General features: G+C 42.2%; 1 protein-coding gene and 1 long non-coding RNA gene across 2 annotated transcripts in view; one reads left to right on the top strand and one right to left on the bottom strand.

Annotated features, from left to right (window-relative positions):
* Positions 1-12664, top strand: part of LOC128317458 (uncharacterized) — a 33362-nt gene extending 20698 nt beyond the window's left edge. Inside the window, exons 2-3 of the long non-coding RNA XR_008300974.1 lie at positions 10641-10781; positions 10869-12664. This is a non-coding gene — a long non-coding RNA (uncharacterized LOC128317458). The remainder of the gene's footprint in view (positions 1-10640; positions 10782-10868) is intronic.
* Positions 1-24737, bottom strand: part of otog (otogelin) — a 103189-nt gene that overhangs the window by 50889 nt on the left and 27563 nt on the right. The window contains exons 13-23 of the mRNA XM_034299740.2: positions 24104-24212; positions 23892-23938; positions 20827-20972; positions 9880-10012; positions 9599-9776; positions 9076-9200; positions 6375-6587; positions 6105-6270; positions 3251-3325; positions 3111-3154; positions 2640-2805 (exon numbers count right to left, since the gene is read on the bottom strand). Coding sequence (XP_034155631.2) covers positions 2640-2805; positions 3111-3154; positions 3251-3325; positions 6105-6270; positions 6375-6587; positions 9076-9200; positions 9599-9776; positions 9880-10012; positions 20827-20972; positions 23892-23938; positions 24104-24212 — 1402 coding nt within the window. The remainder of the gene's footprint in view (positions 1-2639; positions 2806-3110; positions 3155-3250; positions 3326-6104; positions 6271-6374; positions 6588-9075; positions 9201-9598; positions 9777-9879; positions 10013-20826; positions 20973-23891; positions 23939-24103; positions 24213-24737) is intronic.

Below are 24737 nucleotides of genomic sequence, written 5' to 3'. Positions count from 1 at the left end.
TTACCTGGGTAAATGGATTTGCAGCACTCTTATCACAGCTCAGAATGGCATTTTACTGTTAAGCACATGTTGTGGTAACCTCAGCGTTATTGTGTAGACATTGTCATTAAACATATCAAGTGACAAAAATCTACTGGCAATGCAAGAGTCACTCACTTTCCACATTCCCAGGCTTTGCTGGGAATCTGATGCACAGTATGAGAAGAAAGTGTAGTTGTATGAAATGAACTCATTTAAAAGTCAATGGTAAAACATCATGACAACAAAACAGTGTTCTCTTAGTGCCAAAGTAAGGGAACTAATGTTCTCTTTCTAAAACAGTAAGGCAGCTTGTATTCTTTTTGTCATTATAGCAATGAATGCTGCTTCCATAATAACCAGTGCTACTTTTTAATTGCTAAACAGGTAAGCTGAGAGGTTTCTTATCATACCATTAATTTCTAGCTAGAATATGAACTTAAATTGGAAATTTGGAAAAAAAAAATGTCAGGGGGAATATTTTTCTCTATTTAAGAGAATGTGTTCAAGCTTCAATCACTACCACACTTGCTCTAGTCACAGCAATAGAATGCAAATATACTGTATAACCAATGTTTCTTTACAAAACCCAGTAGTTGACTATAGGAAAAATGTATGATTTTGTCTATTGTACTCTCAAGTTGTGATGGAATGTAAGCATCAAACTCACTAGAGTGTATCAATGTGTCTCAAACATCAATATTGAAATACGAGTCAGTTGAAGTCAATTCTTTGGTATCTTCCATTATTTTTGAAAGCATTATGTTTGGAAGGTGTCACAAGTATGCTTTGTCTGGAAGGTGTCACAGCAGTTCAACATCACAATCACCTTTGATGGAATAGTAAATTTACACAATTTTTCACTTACTCCAAATTATCAGCCAGAAAAGTTAAATCGCAATTATTTTATATTTTAATTTCATAACAATATTTCTGATTTGGCATTGCACACTCATGGCATTTTCCCAACTAGCTTCATGAGAGAACTTTAGCCAGCAGGCTTTTCTATTGTTCCCAAATAGACAGAGTTTTTGTTGGTTGCTTGTCCTTCTTCTTTAGGAAAATTTAATTTTAACTAAAAACCACTTCTTTAAAAAAAACAACTGTTGATCCAGAAATACATTTATTCTGAATCAATAGTTTTATTCTTTTAGTTTTAGTTCATATATACCCACTGGCCACTTTATTAGGAACCCCATTACACCTGCTCATATATGCAATTATCCAACCAACCAATCATGTGGTTGCAGCATAAAATCATGCAGATATGGCTAAAGAGCTTCAGTTAATGTTTACATCAAATATTAGAATGGGGAAAATGTGATCTCAGTGACTCTGACCGTGGCATGGCTGTTGGTGCCAGATGGACTGGTTTTATATTTCAGTTTCATAAACTACTGATCTCCTGGAATTTTCACACACAACAATCTCACACAAAGGTTACATAGAACTGTGCAAAAAAAACAAACAATGGCTGTTCTTCTGGGGGGGACACCTTGTTAATCAGGTCAGAGGAGAATGGCTAGACTGGTTCAAGTTGACAGGAAAGCTATGGTATCTCACATATTTGTTACATTACAACCTTGGTGAACAGAATAGCATCTCAGAACACAAAACATGTCAAACATGTACTGGAGGGACTTAACATCAGTCTTCCAAAATGTATTTCCTCAATTGGCGTTCATCATGGCGAACAGTGCTAACACGTTGGTCCAAAAGTCCCGATAGACGTTCAATTGGGTTGAGATCTGATGACTGTGAAGGCCATATCAATATGATTTACAAAATTTTCATACTCATCAAACCATTCTGTTCCCACTTGTGCCCTAATGATGGGGGCATTTTCATCCTGGAAGAGACAACTCTCATTCCATTACTCTCCATCACCATCACCCAAACATCTTTTGGAAGAATAATGTTCCATACTTACAATACAGTCCCTGAGACTTGTACTTGTTCTGTTCTGGGGGCTTATGGTGGCCCAACACCTAATCTAATTTATAAAATGTATAAAAGTTAACAAAAAATGAACAAAACTACAAGTATAGCTGAATGTTGTAATATTATGTGGGCAGCCACACAACCATAATATGCCCACAACCCTTGATCCCTCATGGAACTGTACCAAAAAAATAACTTATTTGTTATTTGCTATCACAATTTGTAAATGACACCTGCCTTGCTATTTTATAAAGCTGTTAAAAGGAGATTACATATCTTACCAATGTACTGTAAATCAAAGCAATTATGTATGGAACATAGTGTAAAATGGGAAATGGTTTGGATGTCTTGGCTGTTTGACTAAATTGGGTGTTTGTGGAAAATTGTGTATTTTTTTTTAGAATTTAATCACATAAATCCCCCTTACATTTGAAAATCTATTAATATGCTATTAATACAGCTAAATTAATCACACCGTTCAAATTTTAATTTTATTATGTATCTCATTTCAAATGATTGACAGTTCCTATTTGCCAGACTGCTGATGTAAATCCAGAAAATCATATTATTTGGTGATCCTGACCCTGATCCTGATCAAAATAACAATGTTACTGAGCTGAATAAATAATACTATACAGGAGTAAAAAAGGATGAGGAAATAGAGCCAGCAGTATACTTACCCCAGTGGACAGATACAGCCGGGCACACAGGGCTCATGGCTGGAGCAGGTCAGGTTAAGCAGGTATGACTCACAAGTGTGGACACAAGCCAAACCTTTACTAGCTGACATTCCTTCCACCCTATTCCCACAGTCTTCATAAACCTGCCCTGGAGGGCACAGTTTATCTGACGAGAGAGTATACATATACGAAGTGATGGTTGATTCAGCAATGAAGTACTGTTATAATCTTTCAGTTCATTCATTTAGGGAAATGTAGCAAATGTTAGCATTCATAATTAAAACACATATAGGTATCTTTTTATTCATATCCAAATTCTTCAGTTCTTCCAAAACTCCTTGAAAGAATAGAGATATATTCTCCAAGCTGCACACACACACACACAGCACAGCACAACTCAATGCAGCAAATCGTCTGAATTTTGAGGGTCATGTTTCAGACACATGTGAAGCCATAAATAATGACACTCACCGGTAATAATGTTTTGTGAAACGATTTTTCCATCTTGACAAATTCTACACAGAGAATCAGGATAAAATATTAATTTAGTTATACACTGACAAACAGACAAATTAGCCAGATAACTGGACAATTATATGTCAGGATCTTACTGTATATCTGATGATGTCAGAATCACATCTCCAGGGGAGTAATCAGCTCCCAGGAAGGAGCATGGGCATTCACTCCTATACAATACATATGTGCATTACATGAACAAGTTCATTACATAAGTAATATATAGTCTAGTAAGTATTATTAACAAAAAATTAATTAAGGATGGATATAGAGTCAGGTACATAAATATTTGAATGGTGACAAAATTATTGTTATTTTAGCTCCAACAGCATATTGGAGTTACAGAATTAAATAATGAACATGACGTCAAAGTGAAGACTTTCAGCTTTAATATTCAGGTTACATAAAGCAAGTCATATCATCAATAAATACAAAGAAACCAGTTCTATTTGCAGCCATACATACCCACACCATAAGACGAGGTGGTACCCTTCCTTTTCTATACTCTTTGGCTGAGCAGCCAACTATCCAATACAATTCAATTCAATTCAATTTAATTCAATTTGTATAGTGCCTTTAACAATGGACTTTGTCACAAAGCAGCTTTACAGAAATGTATAAATTCCGGATATAAATTTTTAATTTATGAATTTATCCCTAATGAGCAAGCCAGAGGCAATGATGGCAAGGAAAAACTCCCTGAGGCAACACGAGGAAGAAACTTTGAGAGGAACCAGACTCAAAAGAGAACCCATCCTCATCTGGGTGACACTGAGTCAAAAAGTGCTAATTGTGATAACAGGAACTTATTAGCTTATGAGCAATTTATGATTATGAGCATCAGAGTCTGAATTCATTATAGTTTTAACGTAAAGTCTATTGTATCTAACTGATGTCATTAACTGTTCCATGATGGAAGGCTGAGTGCAAACTGTTCTTAACAATTGTAGAACATCCACAGCCATCTTTCTGGTCCCTTAAAATGAGGCTCCACATACACTTTATGGCCAAAAGTATGTGGACACCTGACCTTCACACCCATATGTGCTTGTTGAACATCCCATTCCAAAACCATGGCCATTAATATGATGGTTGTCCCCCTTTGCTGCTCTAACAGCCCCCACTCTTTTGGGAAGGCTTTCCACTAGATTTTGGAATGTGCCTGTTGTGATTTGTTCATTCAGCCACAAGAGCATTAGTGAAAATGCTGATTTGATTTCACTGATGTCAGTGCATGAGTTCACTAACACACTGATGTCAGTGCATTAGTAAGTAAGTAAGTAACCTTTATTTAACCAGAATAAAAACTCATTGAGGTCAAATCTCTTTTACAAGAGTTACCTGGCCAAGAAGGCAGCGAAAGACACAACAGCAATTAACACAACAACAACACTTAAGCAAACAAACAACAACAACAACAACTCAGTGAACTCATGCACTGACATCAGACAGCATTCCAGTTAATTCCAAAGGTGTTCAGTGGGGTTGAGGTCAGGGCTCTGTGCAAGCCACTCGAGTTCTACACACCAACCTTGAAAAACCATGTCTTTATGGACCTCGCTTTGCGCTCTGTCATGAAGTGAACACCATGAAGGCCATCATCAACAAATGGAGAAAATACTAAAAAAACTAATCAGGCAGGCTGCCAAGAGCCCTACAGCAACATTAAAGGAGCTGCAGGAATATCTGGCAAGTACTGGTCACTCCCTGCAGGTGACAGCAATCTCTCGTATTCTTCATGTCTGGGCTATGGGGTAGGGTGGATAGACAATAGCCCTTTCTCACAAGAAAAACATCCAAGAACACCTAAATTTTATCAAACCATGTGGAAAAATGTGTTATGGTCTGATGAAACCAAGGTAGAACTTTTAGTGTGTCATTCTAAAAGATATGTTTGGAGCAAAAACAAGACAGCTTATCACCCAAGAAAAAAAAATGGCAGCATCATGTTATTGGGGCTGCTTCTCTTCAGCTGGGACTGGGGCTCTAGTCAAGATAGAGGGAATCATGTGTAGCCCCAAATACCAATCTATTTTGGCACAAAACCTGCCAAAAGGCCTCTGTTAGACAGCTGAACATAAAGAAAATTTTCACCTTCTAGCACGATAACGATCCAAAGCACAAATCATAGTCAAGGAAAGGAATGACTTTAGAAGAAGAAGATATACAAGTTTTGGAATGGCCCAGTCAGAGTCCAGATCTAAAACCTAAGGAAAACCTAAGGAATGACTTGAAGAGTGCTGTGCAGTGGAGCTCCCTTCACAATTTAATAGATCTGGAGCATTTTTGCAAGAATGAGTATAATAAAATTGCCAAATCACAATGTGCTGTAAGTTATTGTATGTTTTTCTTTTTCATTCATTCTTTTTTCACTAAAACATTTCTATTTGTTATACATTTATATATATATATATATATATATATATATATATATATATATATATATATATATATATATATATATATATATATATATATATATAAGTTCTCTCATTTAGTTACAATTTCAATAAATTTTTTAGAGTCTTCCCCTTCATTTTTGATTTCTTGGTTTGAAACAAGCCCAATCATAGAAAGCCTACAAACAGTCTGATAAGTACCAGCAGCTTGTTTTCTTTTTTTAATCTGCCTTTGGCCCCCTTTACATTGCATAAAGGCAATCAAAATTTGCCAGTTGAGAGAAACTACATGTGGCAGCAGGGGAATAGTCAAGCATCAGATGTAGATGGAGTCAGGCTGCGGCCTAATTATATGCTTGTTTGTCTCACACACACATGTTTATAAACTCTTCAGACTAAGTGTTAAACTGGGACTGTCTGACTGTGCATGGTAGTAGTTGTTTTCAGTGTGAGCCCTGTAAAATAGAAGTGCAAAACCACTGTGACAAACAGATCAGAATATATCAGGCTTTCTGTTAAGCTACGTAATGCTAAGTGTAGGTCACTGTACCTTTTAACACAGGTCTGCGTGTGCATGCTGTAGTATGTTCCTTGAGGACACACACAGCCCTCCTCACACTCATCTCCACAAAACTGTGGGAGTGACAGAGAGAGGCAGTGCCGTTCACAAGATGACACACACACTCCGTATTCCATTGTTGGCGGACATGTCACAGCTGCACAACATATAGAGGTCTCAGCATGGGACTGGGAGATAAAAGACTTTAAAGTTTTGGTAGTGCTGATTAGGAGTTACATAAAAGCATTCACATTCACTCACCACATTCAGGCACATGTGAACGGAACTCAATGATGATACTGTGCTTCCTACAGGTGCGTGTGTAATGGGCAAGAGCAGAACAGAGACACGGTGTTCCACACCTGCACACATCTGCACGGCACTGCAGCTGGAAGGCCATGGGACTCACATGCTCGTGACACACAGCAAATACCTCCTGCATCAATACGTCACACTTCTCCACAGCATACGACGCTGAATCCAGGCAGTATAAATATGCAGACACATATGCAGCTTAATGATATGTAACTGATCCCAATTAGGCTGTGGGCCAAGCCTCGAAAATGTTCATTTCATCCATCCCTGGCTCACGAGTACATTGTTTTTTGTATCCACATTTAAAAATTTGTGTTAACATGGTAAAAATGTTGGCAACAAAGATTGCAAAACAACAACAACAAAAAAAAGTTTATCGCAGTCAGTACAGGCAATATTGCAGGACATCTATATAAAGAAATTATAATCAGAGCTTGTCTATGATACATCAAGAGAAAGTAGGCCAATCAGCTTACTTGTCGGGTGGTGACAAAACCACAGTGTAAACATTACACATGTGAATAATGGAGCAATGAAACAATGTATTTTACTGCAAAATTATGCTTTTTTAATCTCTCTACTTAACAAGAAACAATTAAGTGCGAAATGTCATGTATAACCTCCTCTTAAACACTTCTGCCTATCACATTACCTTGTCTACCACATTGGCAGCAGCAGTGACAATAACATCCTAAAAATTCTTAATAAACTGTTTTATTCTATTAATTCTATTAAGTATATACACTCACCCTCCACTTTAATAGGAACATGTGTACACCTGTCATTTATACGGTTATCCAATCAAACATTCATGTGGCAGCAGCACAATGCATAAGATCATGCAGAGACAGGTCAAAAAGCTCACATCAAACATCAGAATGGGGAAAAAGTGTGATCTCTGTGGCTTTAACCTTGGCATGGCTGTTGGTGCCAGATGGGCTGGTTTGAGTATTTCAGAAACTACTGATCATCTGGGATTTTCACACACAACAGTCTCTAGAGTTTAAAAAGAATGGTGCAAAACAAAAAAAAAAAGTCAGTGACAGTTCTGTGGGTGGAAATGCCTTGTTGATAAGAGAGGTCAGAGAAAAACGGCCAGATTGGTTCAAGCTGCCAGGAAGTCTATATTAACTCAAATAATCTGAACAAATCTGAAAGGTACCTGATGTGATCTTCTGCTGTAGCCCATCCACCTCAAGGTTTGATATTTTGTGCATTCTGAGATTCTGTGCAATTTGTGCTTTTCTGCTCACCATGGTTGCTAAGAGTGCTTATTTGAGTTACTATAGATTTCCTGTCAGCTCAGACCAGTCTGGTTATTCTCCTCTGATCTCTCTCATCAAAAAGGTGTTTCAGCCTGCAGACCCTCTGCACACAGGATGTTTTTCACCATTCTGTGTAAACTCTAGAGAATCGTGTGTGTGAAAAACTGTAAGAACAGCGGTTTCTAAAATACTCAAATCAGCCCATCTGGCAACAACAACCATTAAAGTCACAGGAATCACACCTTTTCACCAAGTTCTTTACCTGTACCATGTAATTCAGCAATGGCAGCTTGGCAGTGCTGGGATTTGAACTCATAACCTTCCAATTGGTAGTCTGATGTTTTAACCACTGAGCTACCACTGCGCTACCACTGCATTACGCTGCTGCCATATGATGACTTCTTGGATAACTGCATAAATGAGCAGGTATACAGGTGTTCCTAAAGTTAAAGTTAAATTGGACAGTGAGTGTATGTGTGAGAAAGAGAGGATGAGGTCTTTGTTATCAAGGCTTACAAGAAAAGCATGTGAGTGGGCATAAATGTAAAATATTAGCATGAAGAAAAATCTAAAATGGTTTGCTGCATGCATGTAGCCTCCAATTCAACTGGCCCTGTAATCAAACTTACAGAAAAAAAGTTGGACCAAGTTTCATCTATGTGCACATCAGTGGTTGAAACTTAACACAGCTGAAAGTGTAGTTGCCGAAAATGTGTGTATTTATAAGTTTTGGGATACACTGGCTTATATTGGGTTCCACAGGGAATGCTTTAGCCAACTTACAAAAAATATAAACACTGAATGTAACAAACATTGAATATTTTATTACAAAAAATTTTGGCGCTGTATTTTATTACAGACTAAGAGAAGACTAAGAAAATATATCCAAACACTCATGCTGTACATTCATCATATGTGCACGGCTTTCCTAAAGTTCCACAACTCAATAACCTGTGAATCATGACACATTTCCATATCTAACCTTATATTTACAATATGAGAACCTTGGACATGAATAAAAATAAATATATACCAAATGTAAACGTAACAAACATTTCGTTGAATGACTTTGCATAGTAATCTGTCTAAACCAAACTGCCTGTGTGTCTAAGCAAAGAAAATCTCTATGCTAACATAGAAACCAAACTGTTTACTTGTTTACTTATGAAAAAAGGTGCAAATATACAAACTCAGAATGGCAACAATCACCACTGCAATGGCAAAAAAATTATGCCAGTATAAATGAAGCATGAGACAGTTTTTACTCAATCCTAAGCCAGGGATCGATCAATTTGAAACAGACTGCAAGGCCCGCCACCTAAATCAAGTCATTTCACATACACCCAGATTATCATTTCTCTAAAAGTGTGTGTGTGTGTTACCGGCTTGCTGATGAGTATCACATGGATCCAGCTGAGGCAAACTGGGCCGTGGCATGCAGGCTGATGACAAGCGCCAAGCATTCCCAAACAAGTTTGGAGAGCTCTCTATCATGCCTGAGGGTGCACTAAAATGCATGCATTCATACAACAGACAAATCAAAACACAGACAAACACAAGACATTGCTAGATGGAAGAGACCATGATTTATTGTGCTGTAGTTTACTATTAACACATTTGTTTAATGCCTTGACATTTGCCATAGAAGCAGGAGAATAAATGTTTCAAATCAAGTGTACAAACAGCCTACATTACATCAGATTGAATCTGTCCCACTGTAGTCTTCAAATAGGAAAATTACAAGTGCAGTATCCACTCATCACAAAAAGATAAACAAAGTGTGTCAATCAGTGTAAAGGTAAAATGTTATCTGTGGCCAGCAACTTTGGGATTTACACAGGAACTGAGAGTTGGAGACAAAGAAGGTGTGTATTTCTAAAATAGGATGAAACACAAGATACTCACAGAAAGTCATCCTGTATGTTGCCATTGAAGGTACCACATAGCCCCACTGTGTCATCCCTCCACAGTTCCCCAAGCTGCAAGTACAGGCGGAACTCTTTCCAGTTGTACTGTAGCTGTAAACCCTGCACTGTCTTTACCTGGACAAACATGGATGACAGCTCCTGGATCTGAAACATCTCTATGTAGAAAGATGAATGCATGCATTAAAGTTTAACACAAGAACAGTAGCATAATATTCAATTTACTTATTATCTTTGTCTGTAGCAGAAACAACACGTTACCATCTGAATATGGTAGAGAGATACGGATCTGGCTTGCCATGTACACCTCCCCACTGTGGCTGATCGTGACCTCAGTGCGAGGGTCCTCATTCAGGACCAGGTTCACTGACTGAATACAAGCCCCATCCAGATTCTACAGTACAACACACACACACACACACACACACACACACACACACGCACACACAGACCTGTAGAGGCATTGTAAGCACTAGTGAAGATTAACTAAACAGGTAGGGCAATATATTGTATCTAAAGATTCAATTTTAGATAATTCATTAATTATGTAGTTCAGAAACTGGGCATTTATTCATGAGAGATCAGAGATTGTGAGGAAATTTGAATTCATGTGTATGCTGTTCACATAGATATGACCCACTCTGAGGCTGAATTGCTTCATTCATGAGGCTACAGACACTACCACGTGCAGTCTGCCCAAAAACAGTTTACTGAAACAGTTTACTGCTGTCAGAGATAAGCTGAATGACAGATTCCAGACAGAGACCTAGTATACCAAGGTGCTTCATGCAAATTGAGTTTAACTGTCATCAGCTCTGAGCTTTAGGAGATGGCCACTTTGAGAAAAAGAAGGTTTTGAGCTTTTCGATATTCTATCAAATGTTGACGCATATAGCATTTCAAACTCTGTTTCATCTTCACCAAAGAGCTGTGAAGGAGCAAAAGAAATCTGGCAGGCATCTCTATTCCATAACTATTTACTAATCTAGTAAATGTATGTGTTCTACTTCCTTTTGTTCCAGACTACCAAGATGGTTTCCTTCACAGCCAGTGGAATGTTCCCATTTGCTTGTTTCTTTGGCAAGTACCAATTGTAAAGAAATGCTTTATCTTCCTTCCCATCGTTGTCTTGTTGAGGAGTTGAGGAACTGTATTCAAAGACGGTCAGTATAGCTCTGTAATCATTTGATTTTTGCTAATATAGTGTGTTGATGTGCACATGAGTGACAGTAATTCTAATAATTCTACAGGGTGTCCAAAGAGTCAAGAACCAATGAGAGCACCAAGAAGTACCAAGAAGCACTATCTCTATCCTATCCCTTTTATCAAATGTTAATGCCATTTTTCACCTGTAAGGAAACAATAAATACAAAAGTAAGTGGAAAGAAAGAAAGAAAGAAAGAAAACAAACTCACATATATGTATGTGATCTGAGTTCAAAGCTTGGTGGAACCTGCAAAGACTACATTCTCTTCACATATAACTGTGTTGCCTCCCAGAACAACACCAGTTTTTATCTGCAGGCCATTTGGCCTATCAATAACTCTCACTGCCACTCCTACAGCATGTACAACTGACTCTGTCCAGTGAGCCTTTTGCATGTAAAGATAAAACATATTGTATCACTGTTTATAATTGCATTATATTTATATTTATACAGTCTGACACCGAATGTCTCTATTATTGTACAAGTGCACTACAGCCTACCTATCTCACATTAGTACTTGTAACATATTTCATTTCATACTTGTATTATATCACACTCCACCTCTACACCTCACACCACAGTGTAATTTCCAACCATTTTATAACACAATCTGTACAGTATCGATGGTTTATTTGAAGAAATGCAGAGGAAGAATTTCATTGTACAGTGTAACTGCCTGTTTTTATTGTGCATATAGCAATAAACTCTTGAATCTTGACTTTTCGGACACCCTGTAATATTTGACTTTTTTGTCCTGTTTAACTTTGTCGTGGAATGTACACATGACCTACTCTTTGACCGGGCACTGCGGAGGCAAGTCCATTCAACAAGTCAATTAACTTATACTGTGTGAAAACTTGTCAACAGGCATGCAGGAAGTCCTTTAAGCAGGGGCTGCCCATTTCCCACTGGTGTGCTTGTGAGAAAGAAATTGCTTTTTTGCTATTCGCTGGGGTGCATTTTAAAAGGATATTTCAAAGAATCTGACAACTTTAAAACAAATGTGGTTTGCATTGAAAGGGAAGCATTGATACTAATACTGGTATTGTAACAGTATTACTATTGGCCATATACTGCGCTCAATATGCGCCAATTTCACTGTCTCATACCAGGTGATGCTACTGTGGATATAAAAAAATTCTACACACCCCTGTTAAAAAAAAATCACATTCAAACTCATATTCAAAAGTAATTATCATATACCTGTCATCAGTGAAGTGATTCTGATTAACCCCAATTAAAGATCAGCTGTTTACGTAGGATTTTCATGACTGGTCATGGTCCACTAAGAACTTACAAAGCATGTACAGCCTCTCATTGTCAAAAGGTATGGACCAGGAAAGGGGCACAAAAGAATTTCTAAAATGATGTACCATGGAACACCGTGAAGGTCATCATCAACAAGTGGAGAAAATGGGGCATCACAGTGACATTACCAAGTATAGGACATTTGTCCAAAATTGATGAAAGAACAAGAAGAAAACTTATCAGGAAGGCTGCCAAAAGACCTATGACAACATTAAAGGAGCACCAGGAACATCTAGCATGTACTGGTCACTCCCGGCATGTGACAACATTCTCTCACATTCTCACATGTCTGGGCTATGGGGTAGGAAAGGGATAAATGGAAGCCCTTTCGCATGAAAGAAACATGCAAGCCTGCCTAAACCACGTGGCAATATGTGTTATACTCTGATGAGACCAAGGTAGAACTTTTTGGGCAGAATGTGTAGATCTTTATATCCACTGTATGTGATCCTAGGGTATCTTGCCATTCTAATGAAGAGAGGACACAAAATGAAATATGTCCAGAATAATCTGGACATATTTCATGATTAATAATTGCAATAAAAGCAAAGCAGACTGCAAACTGTGCTAAGTTTGAACACCTTGGGATGAATTGGAACACCGACTGTGTGCCAGGCCTCCTCACCCAACATCAGTGCCTGACCTCACTAGTGCTCTGAATGGGCAGAAATTCCCATAACCATGTTCCAAAATCTAGTGGAAAGCCTTCCCTGAAGACTAGAGGCTGTTACAGCAGCAAAGGAAACTTTGGAATGTTCAGCAAGCACATATGGGTGATGGTCAGGTACCATATAGTATAACTAATTTAGCAGGCTAATGTACTTCTTTTAAAATCAACTTGCTAATGTTATAAAGAACAAGCCTAGTAGCCTAAGTGCATGAACATGCAAGTGTGTGTTTTCATGGCTGCTATTTAACCCAGTGAAACATAAACAGAGTTAAATGTTCCATGATGTTCCTGACTGATTAATACATACGGCCAATTCACGCTGGACAAGACCTGATTCAATTGCATTTTAAAAAGAACAGAACAGAGCTCTGTTTACAGAACAGAGCCTGTGAAAAAGAGCCATAGGAGAGCTCTGTGTTTCACTTTAGGATTAATAAATAGAATTCAATATGGGCATAATTTTGCTTTGAAAAGTGCTGGGGGAAAAAGAAACCTTGTGTGATTAATTATAAATCAAGTGAATCCTGACAGCATTTCTAAACATTTTCACTTTTCTTTATTCAGCAGTGTCAGGCAGGTCATGTATTGAAGCACTTCTAGCACTCACTGTAATGATGAAGGTGTTATTTAAATTTAGTTTAGAAATTAAAATTTAGATTTTAATTTAACTGAGTTGCTGAAGTTTACGTAACCTACATTGTGTCTTTATTAGGAGTTCAAGAAAGTGTGCAATCCTGCAGAATTCAACTGGCCATGATAATGAGCTATAGATTGTATAAAGCCTCACACTTTATATTCACACATGCCACAATATCATGATTGTAGTTCCCCTTCAGGAACTCGAGCTGCGTCACGAAACGCTATGGGAACGCCCCCGCGTGACCGCGCTCTGAATCACATGTCTAATCCGTCCAATGGATGGGCGAGACGTCACGGGCGGGGTGACGTAGCGACCCGGAAGCATAAAAGCCCGAACGGCGAGCCCCGCGTTAGCTTCCTGTTTTCAGCAAGCGCTCTGTGTTTACTGTCTGTCTATTTTTGTCTTTTGGTGTTTTATCGTTGGCATGCCTAAAGCCAAGGATAAGACTAAGGGCGAGAGCGGGCAGCGCTTCAGGCCGTGTGTTCCTCCCTGTCCGCGATTTATTACGGGCGGGGATACACACAGTCTGTGCGTTGCCTGTTTGGGAGCGGAGCATGTTCAGTCGGCTCTCGAGGGAGCCGGCTGCGCACATTGCGAGCGTTTACCGCTGCGCACTCTCCGCTCCCGCTGGGCTCTCTTTGAGGAGGGAGCCCTCACTAGCGTGCCTCGCGGTGCCGGCCCCGCTTCTGCCGAGGCAGAGCGGCGGTTGCGCTCGTGGGGCTCGCAGATGGACCTGGCGGAAGGAATGGAGACGGGCCAGTCCCTTTCTCCTTCCTCACCCTCCAGGTCCTCTGTCCCCTCCCTGGGCTCGGAAGCACGCTCTGTGGTTTCTTCCCCCCGGGGAGCGGACTCGGCGCTCCACCTATCGTCCTCCGAGGAGGTTTTTTGCGCAGTAGGCCGCCACCTCCGCCCCGGAGCCTGCCCTTTTTTCCGGACCTCCACACTGAGGTGTCGAGGTCCTGGAATAGGCCATTTTCGGCCCGGTTGTTCAGCCCCACGTCTTCCCATTACACTAATGTGGCGGGGCTGGACTACTCCGGTTACAGGGCGATGCCCAGGGTTGAACAGACGCTAGCCAGCTATCTGTCCCCTGCTGCTGCATCGTCCCTGAAGGCTCCGGCGTTGCCTACCAAGCCGCTGCGGACCACCTCAGCGCTGGTAGGCAAGGCGTACACGGCAGCAGGTCAGGCCGGTGCGTGTCTGCACACCATGGCGGTGTTACAGGCGTACCAGGCTGACCTGCTTACAGAGCTGGATGAGCAGGGGGAGAGTACGTCTGAGCAGGTAGCTGAGCTCAGGCGGGCCGCTGATCTGTCCCTCCGTGCCACCAAGGAGACCGCCCGTGCTATCGGTCGGTCTATGGCAGTCCTGGTGGCGGCGGAGAGGCATCTCTGGCTGACCCTGTCCGATATGAAAGAGAAGGACAGGGTCGTGCTCATGGACGCCTCGCTTACTCCCTCGGGCCTGTTTGGCGATGCGGTAGACTCCGTCGTCGAGAGATACCAGCAGGCCCGTGCTCAGGCGGCGGCGTTCCAGCGGTTCCTCCCCCGTCGCTCTCTAGCTCGTGGGGCTGCCGGGCGGGGGCAGCCCCCTCCGTGTACGGCCCCCTCCTACAGGGAGGCCCAAAAGCAGAGCGTCGCCTCCCGTGCTCCCCCGAGGCGGGAGCAGGAGTCGCGACGACGCTCTGGGCCCAGCCCTTCGGGCACTAAGGCGGATCTGAGGACCGTCCTCATGTCCAGAAGGGCCGCGGCTAAGAAGCCCTGATGGTTTTGGCCCAGGGCTTCCGAGGGCGGGCCCCTCTGGGGCGACGCGGCGTACACCTCATCTTACGGTGCCCGGGTCCCCCCAGTGCCCTCAGGAGGTCGATCTGCCAACACTGCCACCTATGGTGCTTCAGGGCGCAGCGGTCTCCGGCGAGCGCCTCTCCCAGTTCTCGCCCGGCAACGTAGCGGGTCTGGGAGGCTCGCGGCCTCTCCTGAGGCCTTCGCAGCGGTTAGCTCATTTCCCCCATGTCGGTTCGCCGCCTCAGGGCACCCAGCTAACCGCTTCTATTACACCAGAGGTCAGTCTCGAGAGACTGATTCCCTTAGTGAGCTTTCTGGCAGCGTGGAAACTTCTGCCGAATGTGTCTCATTGGGTCCTGCGTACTGTAGAAAGAGGCTACCGAATTCAGTTCGGCTCGCCTCCACCTCGTTTTTCTGGGGTTCTTCCCACTGTGGTGGGTCCCGAGCAGGCTCTGGTATTGGAGCAGGAAGTACGTACTCTCCTGAGGAAGGAGGCCATCGAGGTGGTCCCTCCTCACGACAGGGAGTCAGGGTTCTACAGCCGGTACTTCATTGTTCCCAAGAAGGGGGGAGGGCTGCGTCCCATTTTGGACTTGCGGCAATTGAACCTCTCAGTCGCTCGACTGAAGTTCAGGATGCTTACGGTCACTCAGGTCGTGTCTCAGATCAGGTCTGAGGACTGGTTCGTCACGATCGACCTAAAAGATGCGTATTTCCACATCTCCATCCTTCCCCCGCACAGGAAGTTCCTGAGGTTCGCTTTCGGGGGCGAAGCTTACCAGTATCGGGTTCTTCCCTTCGGCCTAGCACTCTCACCCCGCACCTTCACGAAGTGCGTGGATGCTGCCCTGGCTCCTATGCGACTACAGGGCATCCGCATACTGAACTATATCGACGACTGGTTGATTTTAGCTCATTCAGAGCAGATGGCGGCTCGGCATCGAGATGCCGTTCTCGCCCATATGAAGGAACTGGGGTTAAGACTAAACGCCGAGAAAAGCGTGCTTTCTCCAGCTCAGAGAACCGCTTATCTAGGCGTCGTGTGGGATTCGACCGCGATGCAGGCACGTTTGTCTCCTGCTCGGATCGAGTCGGTCCTCACAGCGGTCGCGAGAGTGAAAGTAGGCCGGTCACTCACTGTAAAGCAGTTTCAGAGACTGCTGGGCCTATTGGCAGCTGCGTCCAACGTGATACCGTTTGGCCTGCTGCACATGAGACCCCTACAGTGGTGGCTCAAGACCAGGGGGTTTTTCCGAAACAGAGGAAACCCGCTCCGCATGATCAAGGTCACGCGACAATGCCGCTGTGCCTTAGCTGTGTGGAGAGAACCTGGGTTCTTGTCTCAGGGCCCGGTCCTGGGAGCTCCTGGTCGCCGCGTAGTGCTAGCGATGGATGCGTCCCTCACCGGATGGGGAGCGGTCATGAGTGGCCGTCCTGCCCGTGGTCTGTGGAGCGGCCGCCATCTCACTTGGCACATCAACCGCCTGGAGATGCTGGCCGTGTTTCTAGCTCTGAAACACTTTCTCCCAGACCTAAGAGGCCGCCACGTGTTGGTGCGCACCAACAACACGACGGTGGTCTCTTACATCAACCGCCCCCTTTACAGGCTGGCGCTCCAGATCCTTGTGTGGTCCCAAGGGAACCTCCTCTCATTGAGAGCGGCCTACATCCCTGGTCATCTCAACGTGGGAGCGGACGCCCTGTCGAGGCAGAGGCCGGTGCCCGGGGAATGGAGACTCCACCCCGAGGTGGTGGAGCTCATATGGCGTATGTTCGGCAGAGCCCAGGTGGATCTGTTTGCGACGCAGGAGACGTCGCACTGTCCCCTTTGGTTCTCTCTGATTCATCCAGCTCCTCTTGGACTGGATGCCATGGTACAGCCGTGGCCGAGGCTGCGTCTGTACGCCTTTCCTCCGGTCGCTCTGCTCCCGGGAGTTCTGGAGAGAGCGCGCCGGGACGGAATTCGTCTACTGTTAGTAGCCCCGTTCTGGCCGGGCCGAGTATGGTTCTCGGACCTGATTTCCCTCCTAGACGGCTCCCCATGGGAGATTCCGATCAGGAGGGATCTCCTCTCACAGGCGGGGGGCCATCTTCACCCCCGCCCGGAGCTGTGGAAGCTGTGGGTGTGGCCTCTGAGGGGGCACAACTCCGCGCTTCCGGTCTCTCAACCGAGGTTGTGGAGACCATCCTCCAGTCCAGAGCTCCCTCTACGAGGAAACTGTACGCCCTGAAGTGGAAACTTTTCACTTCCTGGTGCGGAGACCGCCGGCTTGACCCTGTTCACTGCCCAGTTGGTACAGTGCTGGAGTTCTTGCAGGCCCGCCTCTCCGCGGGACTGACCCACTCCACCCTGAAGGTGTACGTGGCGGCTATTGCGGCCTGCCACGCCCCTCTCGATGGCCAGTCAGTGGGCAGGCACCCCTGGGTGACACGTTTCCTCCGCGGTGCACTGAGGATCAGACCTCCAGCTCGATCTCGGGTCCCCTCGTGGGACCTGGCCGTGGTTTTAGAGGCTCTCTGCAAACCCCCCTTCGAGCCCATAGAGGAGATTTTGGACTGTCTTCTGACGTTGAAAACTGCCTTTCTCTTGGCAATTTCCTCTCTTAGGAGAGTGGGGGATCTTCAGGCCCTCTCGGTGGCCCCTTCCTATTTAGACTTTGCGCCTGGTTTGGCCAAAGCATTCTTGTACCCCCGAGCGGGGTACGTACCGAAAGTCCCCTCCTCGGCACCACGGCCGGTCATGCTGCAGGCTTTCTGTCCTCCTCCCTTTAGGGAGCCCGACCATCGGAAGCTCAATTGTACGTGTCCAGTGCGAGCACTGGACGCGTACATCCACAGAACTGCCCTGTGGAGAAAGGCGGACCAGTTGCTTGTTTGCTTTGGTCCCCCTAAGAGGGGTTTTCCTGCTTCTAAGCAGACCCTCAGCCGGTGGATTGTAGAATCCATTTCTCTGGCTTTCGAGTCCTCTGGTCTCCCCAGTCCCCTGGGGGTCAAGGCTCACTCTACCCGAGCGGTGGCGGCCTCTAAGGCCTTTCTGGCAGGTGTGTCCTTACAGGACATCTGCAACGTGGCGGGATGGTCCACGCCCCTGACCTTTGCCAGGTTTTATGACCTTGATACCCGAGCCACTCCCGGCTCCTCTGTCCTTGTGCCTTAGGCTTGCCTCCTCCTGGAGGCAGGGACTTGTAAGTCTGGCGGCGTGGGTATACTCGTTCCCATAGCGTTTCGTGACGCAGCTCGAGTTCCTGAAGGGGAACGTCTCCAGGTTACGTATGTAACCATGGTTCCCCGAGGGAACGAGATGCTGCGTCTCGGTGCCACACTTCCGGCGTCCCTGCGGCGCTTGCTTCATTTTCCAGTAAGCTAACGCGGGGCTCGCCGCTCGGGCTTTTATGCTTCCGGGTCGCTACGTCACCCCGCCCGTGACGTCTCGCCCATCCATTGGACGGATTAGACACGTGATTCAGAGCGCGGTCACGCGGGGGCGTTCCCATAGCGTTTCGTGACGCAGCGTCTCGTTCCCTCGGGGAACCATGGTTACATATGTAACCTGGAGACGTTTTCTAAATATGTTTGTAAATAAATCCATTATACAAAAACATGATCATACAGTATCACCATGTGTGAAGCAAACATGAAACACAGAGGAAAATATATGCTCACGTTGTTGACTTGTCTGTCTGATGCAAAAGTTTTATCATAGAGGAGACATTTTATTAAAAACACCACCCCGAGAAACTAACAGAATGATTAAGTCTAAACTGAGATTTTTACAAAGTGCTTTTCATCCGTTACTTTGGCATATAGTAATGGATGCAATTAGGGAAAATTTATTAGGATGCAATTTATTGTTTACACCTTATTGATTAATATTTTATAGTTTACACTTGAGATATATTTGAAACAATATTACTCTGAATCAAACAATATTATTCTGAATTCGATTACACTCGCAATAGAAATAACATCTCATCACAATATTTCTGAGTATGAAACCGGACAGACCGCCAAACAATCAGCATTCACCTGAAGACAGGTCAATGAGCAGGGCTGCAGACATGAATGATGCATAGTCAGCTCGTAATAAGTCTTAATGTAGGAGTATAAACCAGGCCTGATCAGTGAATGGGAGAGTTTTCTCGGCTTGGATGTGTGATTTTCTGTGGGGATTCTCTCAAATTAGGATTTTTCCTGTATTAAATATTAATCAAATCATTATTAAATATTAAAGAGTTAACATACACTCACTGTTCACTTTATTAGGAACACCTGTACACCTCCACATTCATGCAGTTATCTAATCAGCAAACCTATACCTGGGTATTGGCAAATCCATATGGAGGTGGGTATGTTAATTTGGAACACCCATGGCAGAGTAGACAACTCCCAGACAAGGCAGCAAAAAGGCTTTTGGCCAGGATGCATTGGTACAAATCTATAGCTATTTGCTTTTCCACACCCATCACTGTTAGTTTGACACTGCAATGCATTCAACACACTATGCAAACTATTTTGCTAAAGTTACTGACATGCTCTCTGTCCCCACCCATCCAGATGAATGGGCCACTGTGGCACAGTATACTACTCACCTTAAAATGATGGGAATGGGCCCTGGGTGCATACCCACAGCATACTGGCATGTTCGCTAAGGGTCATGCACACTCTTGAGTATGCATGCTCCATCTACATACATACCGAATGTATGCAGGCAGATGGAAAGGTTTCTCATTATGGTGACAAACACTGGGCCCTTATCTTTTATCTAAATCCCTCGCTATCTTTTAGTCTTTTCATCCCTCACTTTGATTGACATCTTGGAATTTTTGGAATTTTGCAGTTGACTGGAAACTTCTCTTCCCGGGGTTTCCTCAAAAGTGTATGTAAGTGACAATACTGTCTGCTTCATTGCAGTCCATGTGTTCCCTGTGGTGAGTTTCAGTGATCCTCAAACTCAATAGAGTGAAACAGCAATTCTTATCCACAGTACAATATCAGCCTTTGCGTGATGCAAATCATGAAGATAAAGCAGTATTAACGGTTGTAAGTGCTGTCTGTTATTGTCTGGCAAAGCACACAATCAAACACCATTAATAAAACCAACAAAAACCATCCTGGCAGTCGAGGAAGTAGAATGGAAGGTTATGTGGAAGGTTCTGTGACTGAGTGGAGGGCTGCCAGGCCACCTCGGTCACTCGGGGTGGATGAGAATGGTCAGTGGAGGAGGAGGATGTGGCTCCTCTTTTATAGACTACCCATGTGAGCTCATGGTGACAGACATAAGGTGACAGACATGAGGAGTAGCTATTGCTACTTGAAAAGGAAATGGGCAAATGGGAATACTTGACTAGTTCTGAAGGAAACCATTCTGGTGGTCCTCCGCTCAGGTGTAAAACCATGTTTACAAACATAACCTTCAGCTTCTGTGAAACAATTTCACAGAATTTCCAATTTCACAGTATTTCTCTTAATTTGTATGTAGTCTGACATCTAACTGAAATGATTTTTAAGAGTCACAACTACAAGTTGATTGATCTAAATTTATAAAATTATTCATTAGAGTGAAATCAACAGCATTTTATAAATTTGTCGAGGCACTTACAGATCCACATGGGGTATTCTGGATTGTCACAATGAACCCGCTTGGGTTTCGGCTTTTGGCTAAAACATACTGACATGTAGCTGGGAAGGTGTAAATGCGGCCATCAAAAGATTGAAAATACATGTTTCCTGTAACCGAGCATTCCCCTGCAACATATAACACACATAACATATTTATCAACCACATTACATTCTACCTTTACGTTAGAACTGCAGGGCTATAGTTAGAGTTATGCATATAATAAAAACATCTTCCAGTTAGCCTGTTCCCAATAATACCTTATTCAAACTATTTATAATCTAGCTAAAATATTTTCTTCAGTGAAATAGGGTATGCTACATATTTACTTCTGTGTTGTACAATGAAAGTGACTGAAAGAACATCATATAATGCACTCCTCACACTACTCCTCACACTTCAGCACCCTATACAGGATATAGATAAAGATGTGCCTATTTTACTATTCAAATATCTGTAAGAGTTAATGAACAGATATTCATTTAACCACTAGTAGAGTAGAAAAATCTTGAATATGACAATCAAGTATACAAGTATCATTTTCCCATGGCAATTAAACTTTCTTGCTGATAGTATGTTTACATATTGACATGTAATATAATGAAAAATATTAAATTCACAGAACAGGTTTTACTTAGTCAGCTTCACTGGATGACAGCTCACTATTTCAGCCTGCAACTCTACTGCAGCAGCATGCATTCTGTTATAGGTTAAGATTCAGTGAAAATCTCATAGGATTATCAAACTTTGCATGATAACTGTGACAATGCATATTGAGTGGATGGGATATGCAGTGTATACAGCATTGATCTGGTGTAAAAAGGGCTTAATCTGGAAACTTAATGTACCTGATCTGTGTCATGGAGTTGAAAGTTATTGGAAATGTATTATCACTTTTGTCACACAAGCTTTTGGCTGCCTGCTCCCAAGACTTTTTGCCCAATGCACACTGCTAACTTTCAACACCATTAGAGTGCTTCTCTCTACATGAAAATATAGCTATACATTGCTTATCTTTTCCATATTTTCTCCCTTTCATGTGAACATAGAGCATAACAAATACCCAGAAAGTGATATAAGTATTCAAATACTGGTGCCTCAAAGAGATACCCAGGTATTCGAATATTTGTACACACTGCTAACGGCTACAGTCCCCTCTAAAAGTATTGGAATTTTTTTTTTGCTATGCACTGAAGACATTTGGGTTTGAGATAATAAATATGATAATATATAGATAAATATGAGACGATAGAGCTGAATTTCAGCTTTCATTTCCATTTACACCTAGATGTGTTAATGTAGAACACGGTACCTTTTGTTTGAACTCACCTATTTTTTTAAAACAAACAACAACTGAAAGAAGCTGTGGTACAAGCCTGGAAAAGCCTCACAAAAGAAGAATGCAACAGTTTGGTGATGTCAGTTATTGCAAGCAAGGTATATGTAATCAAATATTAGGTGTTATTTACTTTATCTGTTCCTATACTTTTGCTCACCTAAAAATTGTGTTCTGCCCCCAAAGGTGCCTTGTTCTACTGTAAGTTGTTTAACACATCTAGATGTAAATATCAGGAAATAACAGCTGAAGTCTCATATTCACCTTTTTATCTCAAATTCAAAATAACTAGCCTTGCCATTCCAATACTTTTGGAGGGGACTATATTTCTAATTCTAGCTACTTAACAGTAGTTAGAACACAATATATTTTCTTGAAGTTTTAAAAGAATTTAGCACTGAGTCAAATTATTTTCAAACCTGAGGTTTGTGCTTACAATGTATTGTCTCAGTACCTACACCTGCATAAATTTATCTGTGGTCCAAAATAAGAATTTACCATTCCAATAGTGTCCTGAAACTCTGGATCAGTATCTAACTGTTATGGCATTGAATTTAACATGCACATATTTTATTCTGTTTCCAGTGTTTTGCATAACCTGGAAATAGAACCTTGCAGACAGTCATCTGATAAACACAATCCTGATATCAGATAATTAAAAAATGAGAAAAGTGATATCAGTGCATATGATGAATATCTGAATAACAAGCTAGGAGTTAAAGAGGCTAGGATGAGCTTTCGGTAAATTATATGCATATGTGGCAAATATCATGAATATGATATGTAAAGAAGGCAGTGGTGGCTCAGTAGATAAGTAACGATTCATATTCCCACTATCTGATGTCACCCAGAAGAGGTTGGGTTCCATTTTGAGTCTGGTTCCTCTCAAAATTTCTTCCTCATGTTGTCTCAAGAAGTTTTTCTTTGCCACCATCACCGTTGGCTTGCCCATAAGGAATCTACACCTAAATCCATATCTGTAAAGCTGTTTTGTGCAATGCCCATTCTATTCTATTGCAATGCCCATTCTATTCAAATAATATTGAATTGAACTGAATTAAATAAAATCATTGTTTGATCTGTACTGATAAGTACAACAAGTACACAGAATTTGTCATTTAATTATTTAAGTCAGGGTCTACTATCAGACTTGACATATTAATAACATTAATAGGTGTAGGAAAAAATACCTTTATGACAGTTCCACTGAAAATGCTTAAAATAATGCGCTAGTAAAATGGGATAGAAGACATCTTACCTTATAAAACCAGATCTACCCTGCAGTAGACATCTAGTCACTCTGGCTAGTATCTTTCAAATAGAAATGTGGAAATACATGATCCCAATTGGTTAATCCTGTTTTTCACCACAGCAGCTGGTAGCCAATAAAATGTGATCAAACAAACTAAGTGAGACATTAATTTGATGTCTGGGGTGACTAAACAATGCAAGTGCAAAATAATGCTATTTGTGCTGTATGCATGTTATGTTCACCACCCACGAATTAGCAAATGGAACTGCCATAATATATCAAACCCAAGGTTGCACACCACCACCCTGCTAAGCCACTGACAATCACGAACATAGGACAATAGTCTATTAGTGGAAGCTACTCTAAAAGCCATTTTTAGGAAGGAGGAGTAGGTAAAAGCAATAGAGACTGAATAAGAGGGAAAAGAAGGATAGAGTTAAAGATTGAAAGGGCATGAACCTGGGCAGCTGTGATCCGTGCAGTTCCACACACCCCCGACACATGTGCTAAAAGAGATGGAGACATTACAGGTATAGAGTCAATGGAAATATTTCTATAATGCTATTTACATACCATTATATTTCCAATTTAAAAAAAATACATATGTCTTAAATCTTATGTCTAAATATTACAGTATGTAGACATTATATAGAGGTTATGTTGTGTCTAACCAATTGTTACACTCCTCCTGTATAGTGTGTCCTGAGGGGTACAGCATTCCCCGGTGTTCACAAGGACAGTCTGACGGCTTCACACAGATGCCATCCTCATAGATTAGATCTGTCAACACACACACAAACACAAACACAAACACAGTCTATTCACTTGTCACATACAGTACAGTACAGGCATAAAATATAGTCCTGGGAAAAAGAAAGTATACCCTCCTCCTGTTTTTATTCATCAGGGTCTAAATAACAATTGTGTGGTCCTCACCACCTTCTGTAAACAAACAAATAACCTAAAAAAAAGATTTTAATATGTAGTCATTTTTTCAAAAAAGTAAACCAACCAGGTGCGAAAAAATATGTACACCCTATAATTCAGAAATGTAGAACCACCTTTAGCAAAACTAACTTGAAGTAAACATTTTCTTTAGGAGTTTATCAGTCTCTCACATTGTTTTGGAGAAATTTTGTCCCACTCTTCTTTACAACATTGCTTCAGTTCATTGATGTTTGAGAGCATTCGTTTATGTAAACTTTCTTAAGATCCTGCCACAGCATCTCAATGAGAATGAGGTCTGGACTTTGACTTGGCCATTCCAACAATTTGATTTTTTTCTTATTTGGTCATTTAGATGTT

This window comes from Pangasianodon hypophthalmus, chromosome 25, assembly GCF_027358585.1.
Source record: "Pangasianodon hypophthalmus isolate fPanHyp1 chromosome 25, fPanHyp1.pri, whole genome shotgun sequence".
NCBI lineage: Eukaryota > Metazoa > Chordata > Actinopteri > Siluriformes > Pangasiidae > Pangasianodon > Pangasianodon hypophthalmus.
This window is presented reverse-complemented; position numbering and strand designations above follow the sequence as displayed.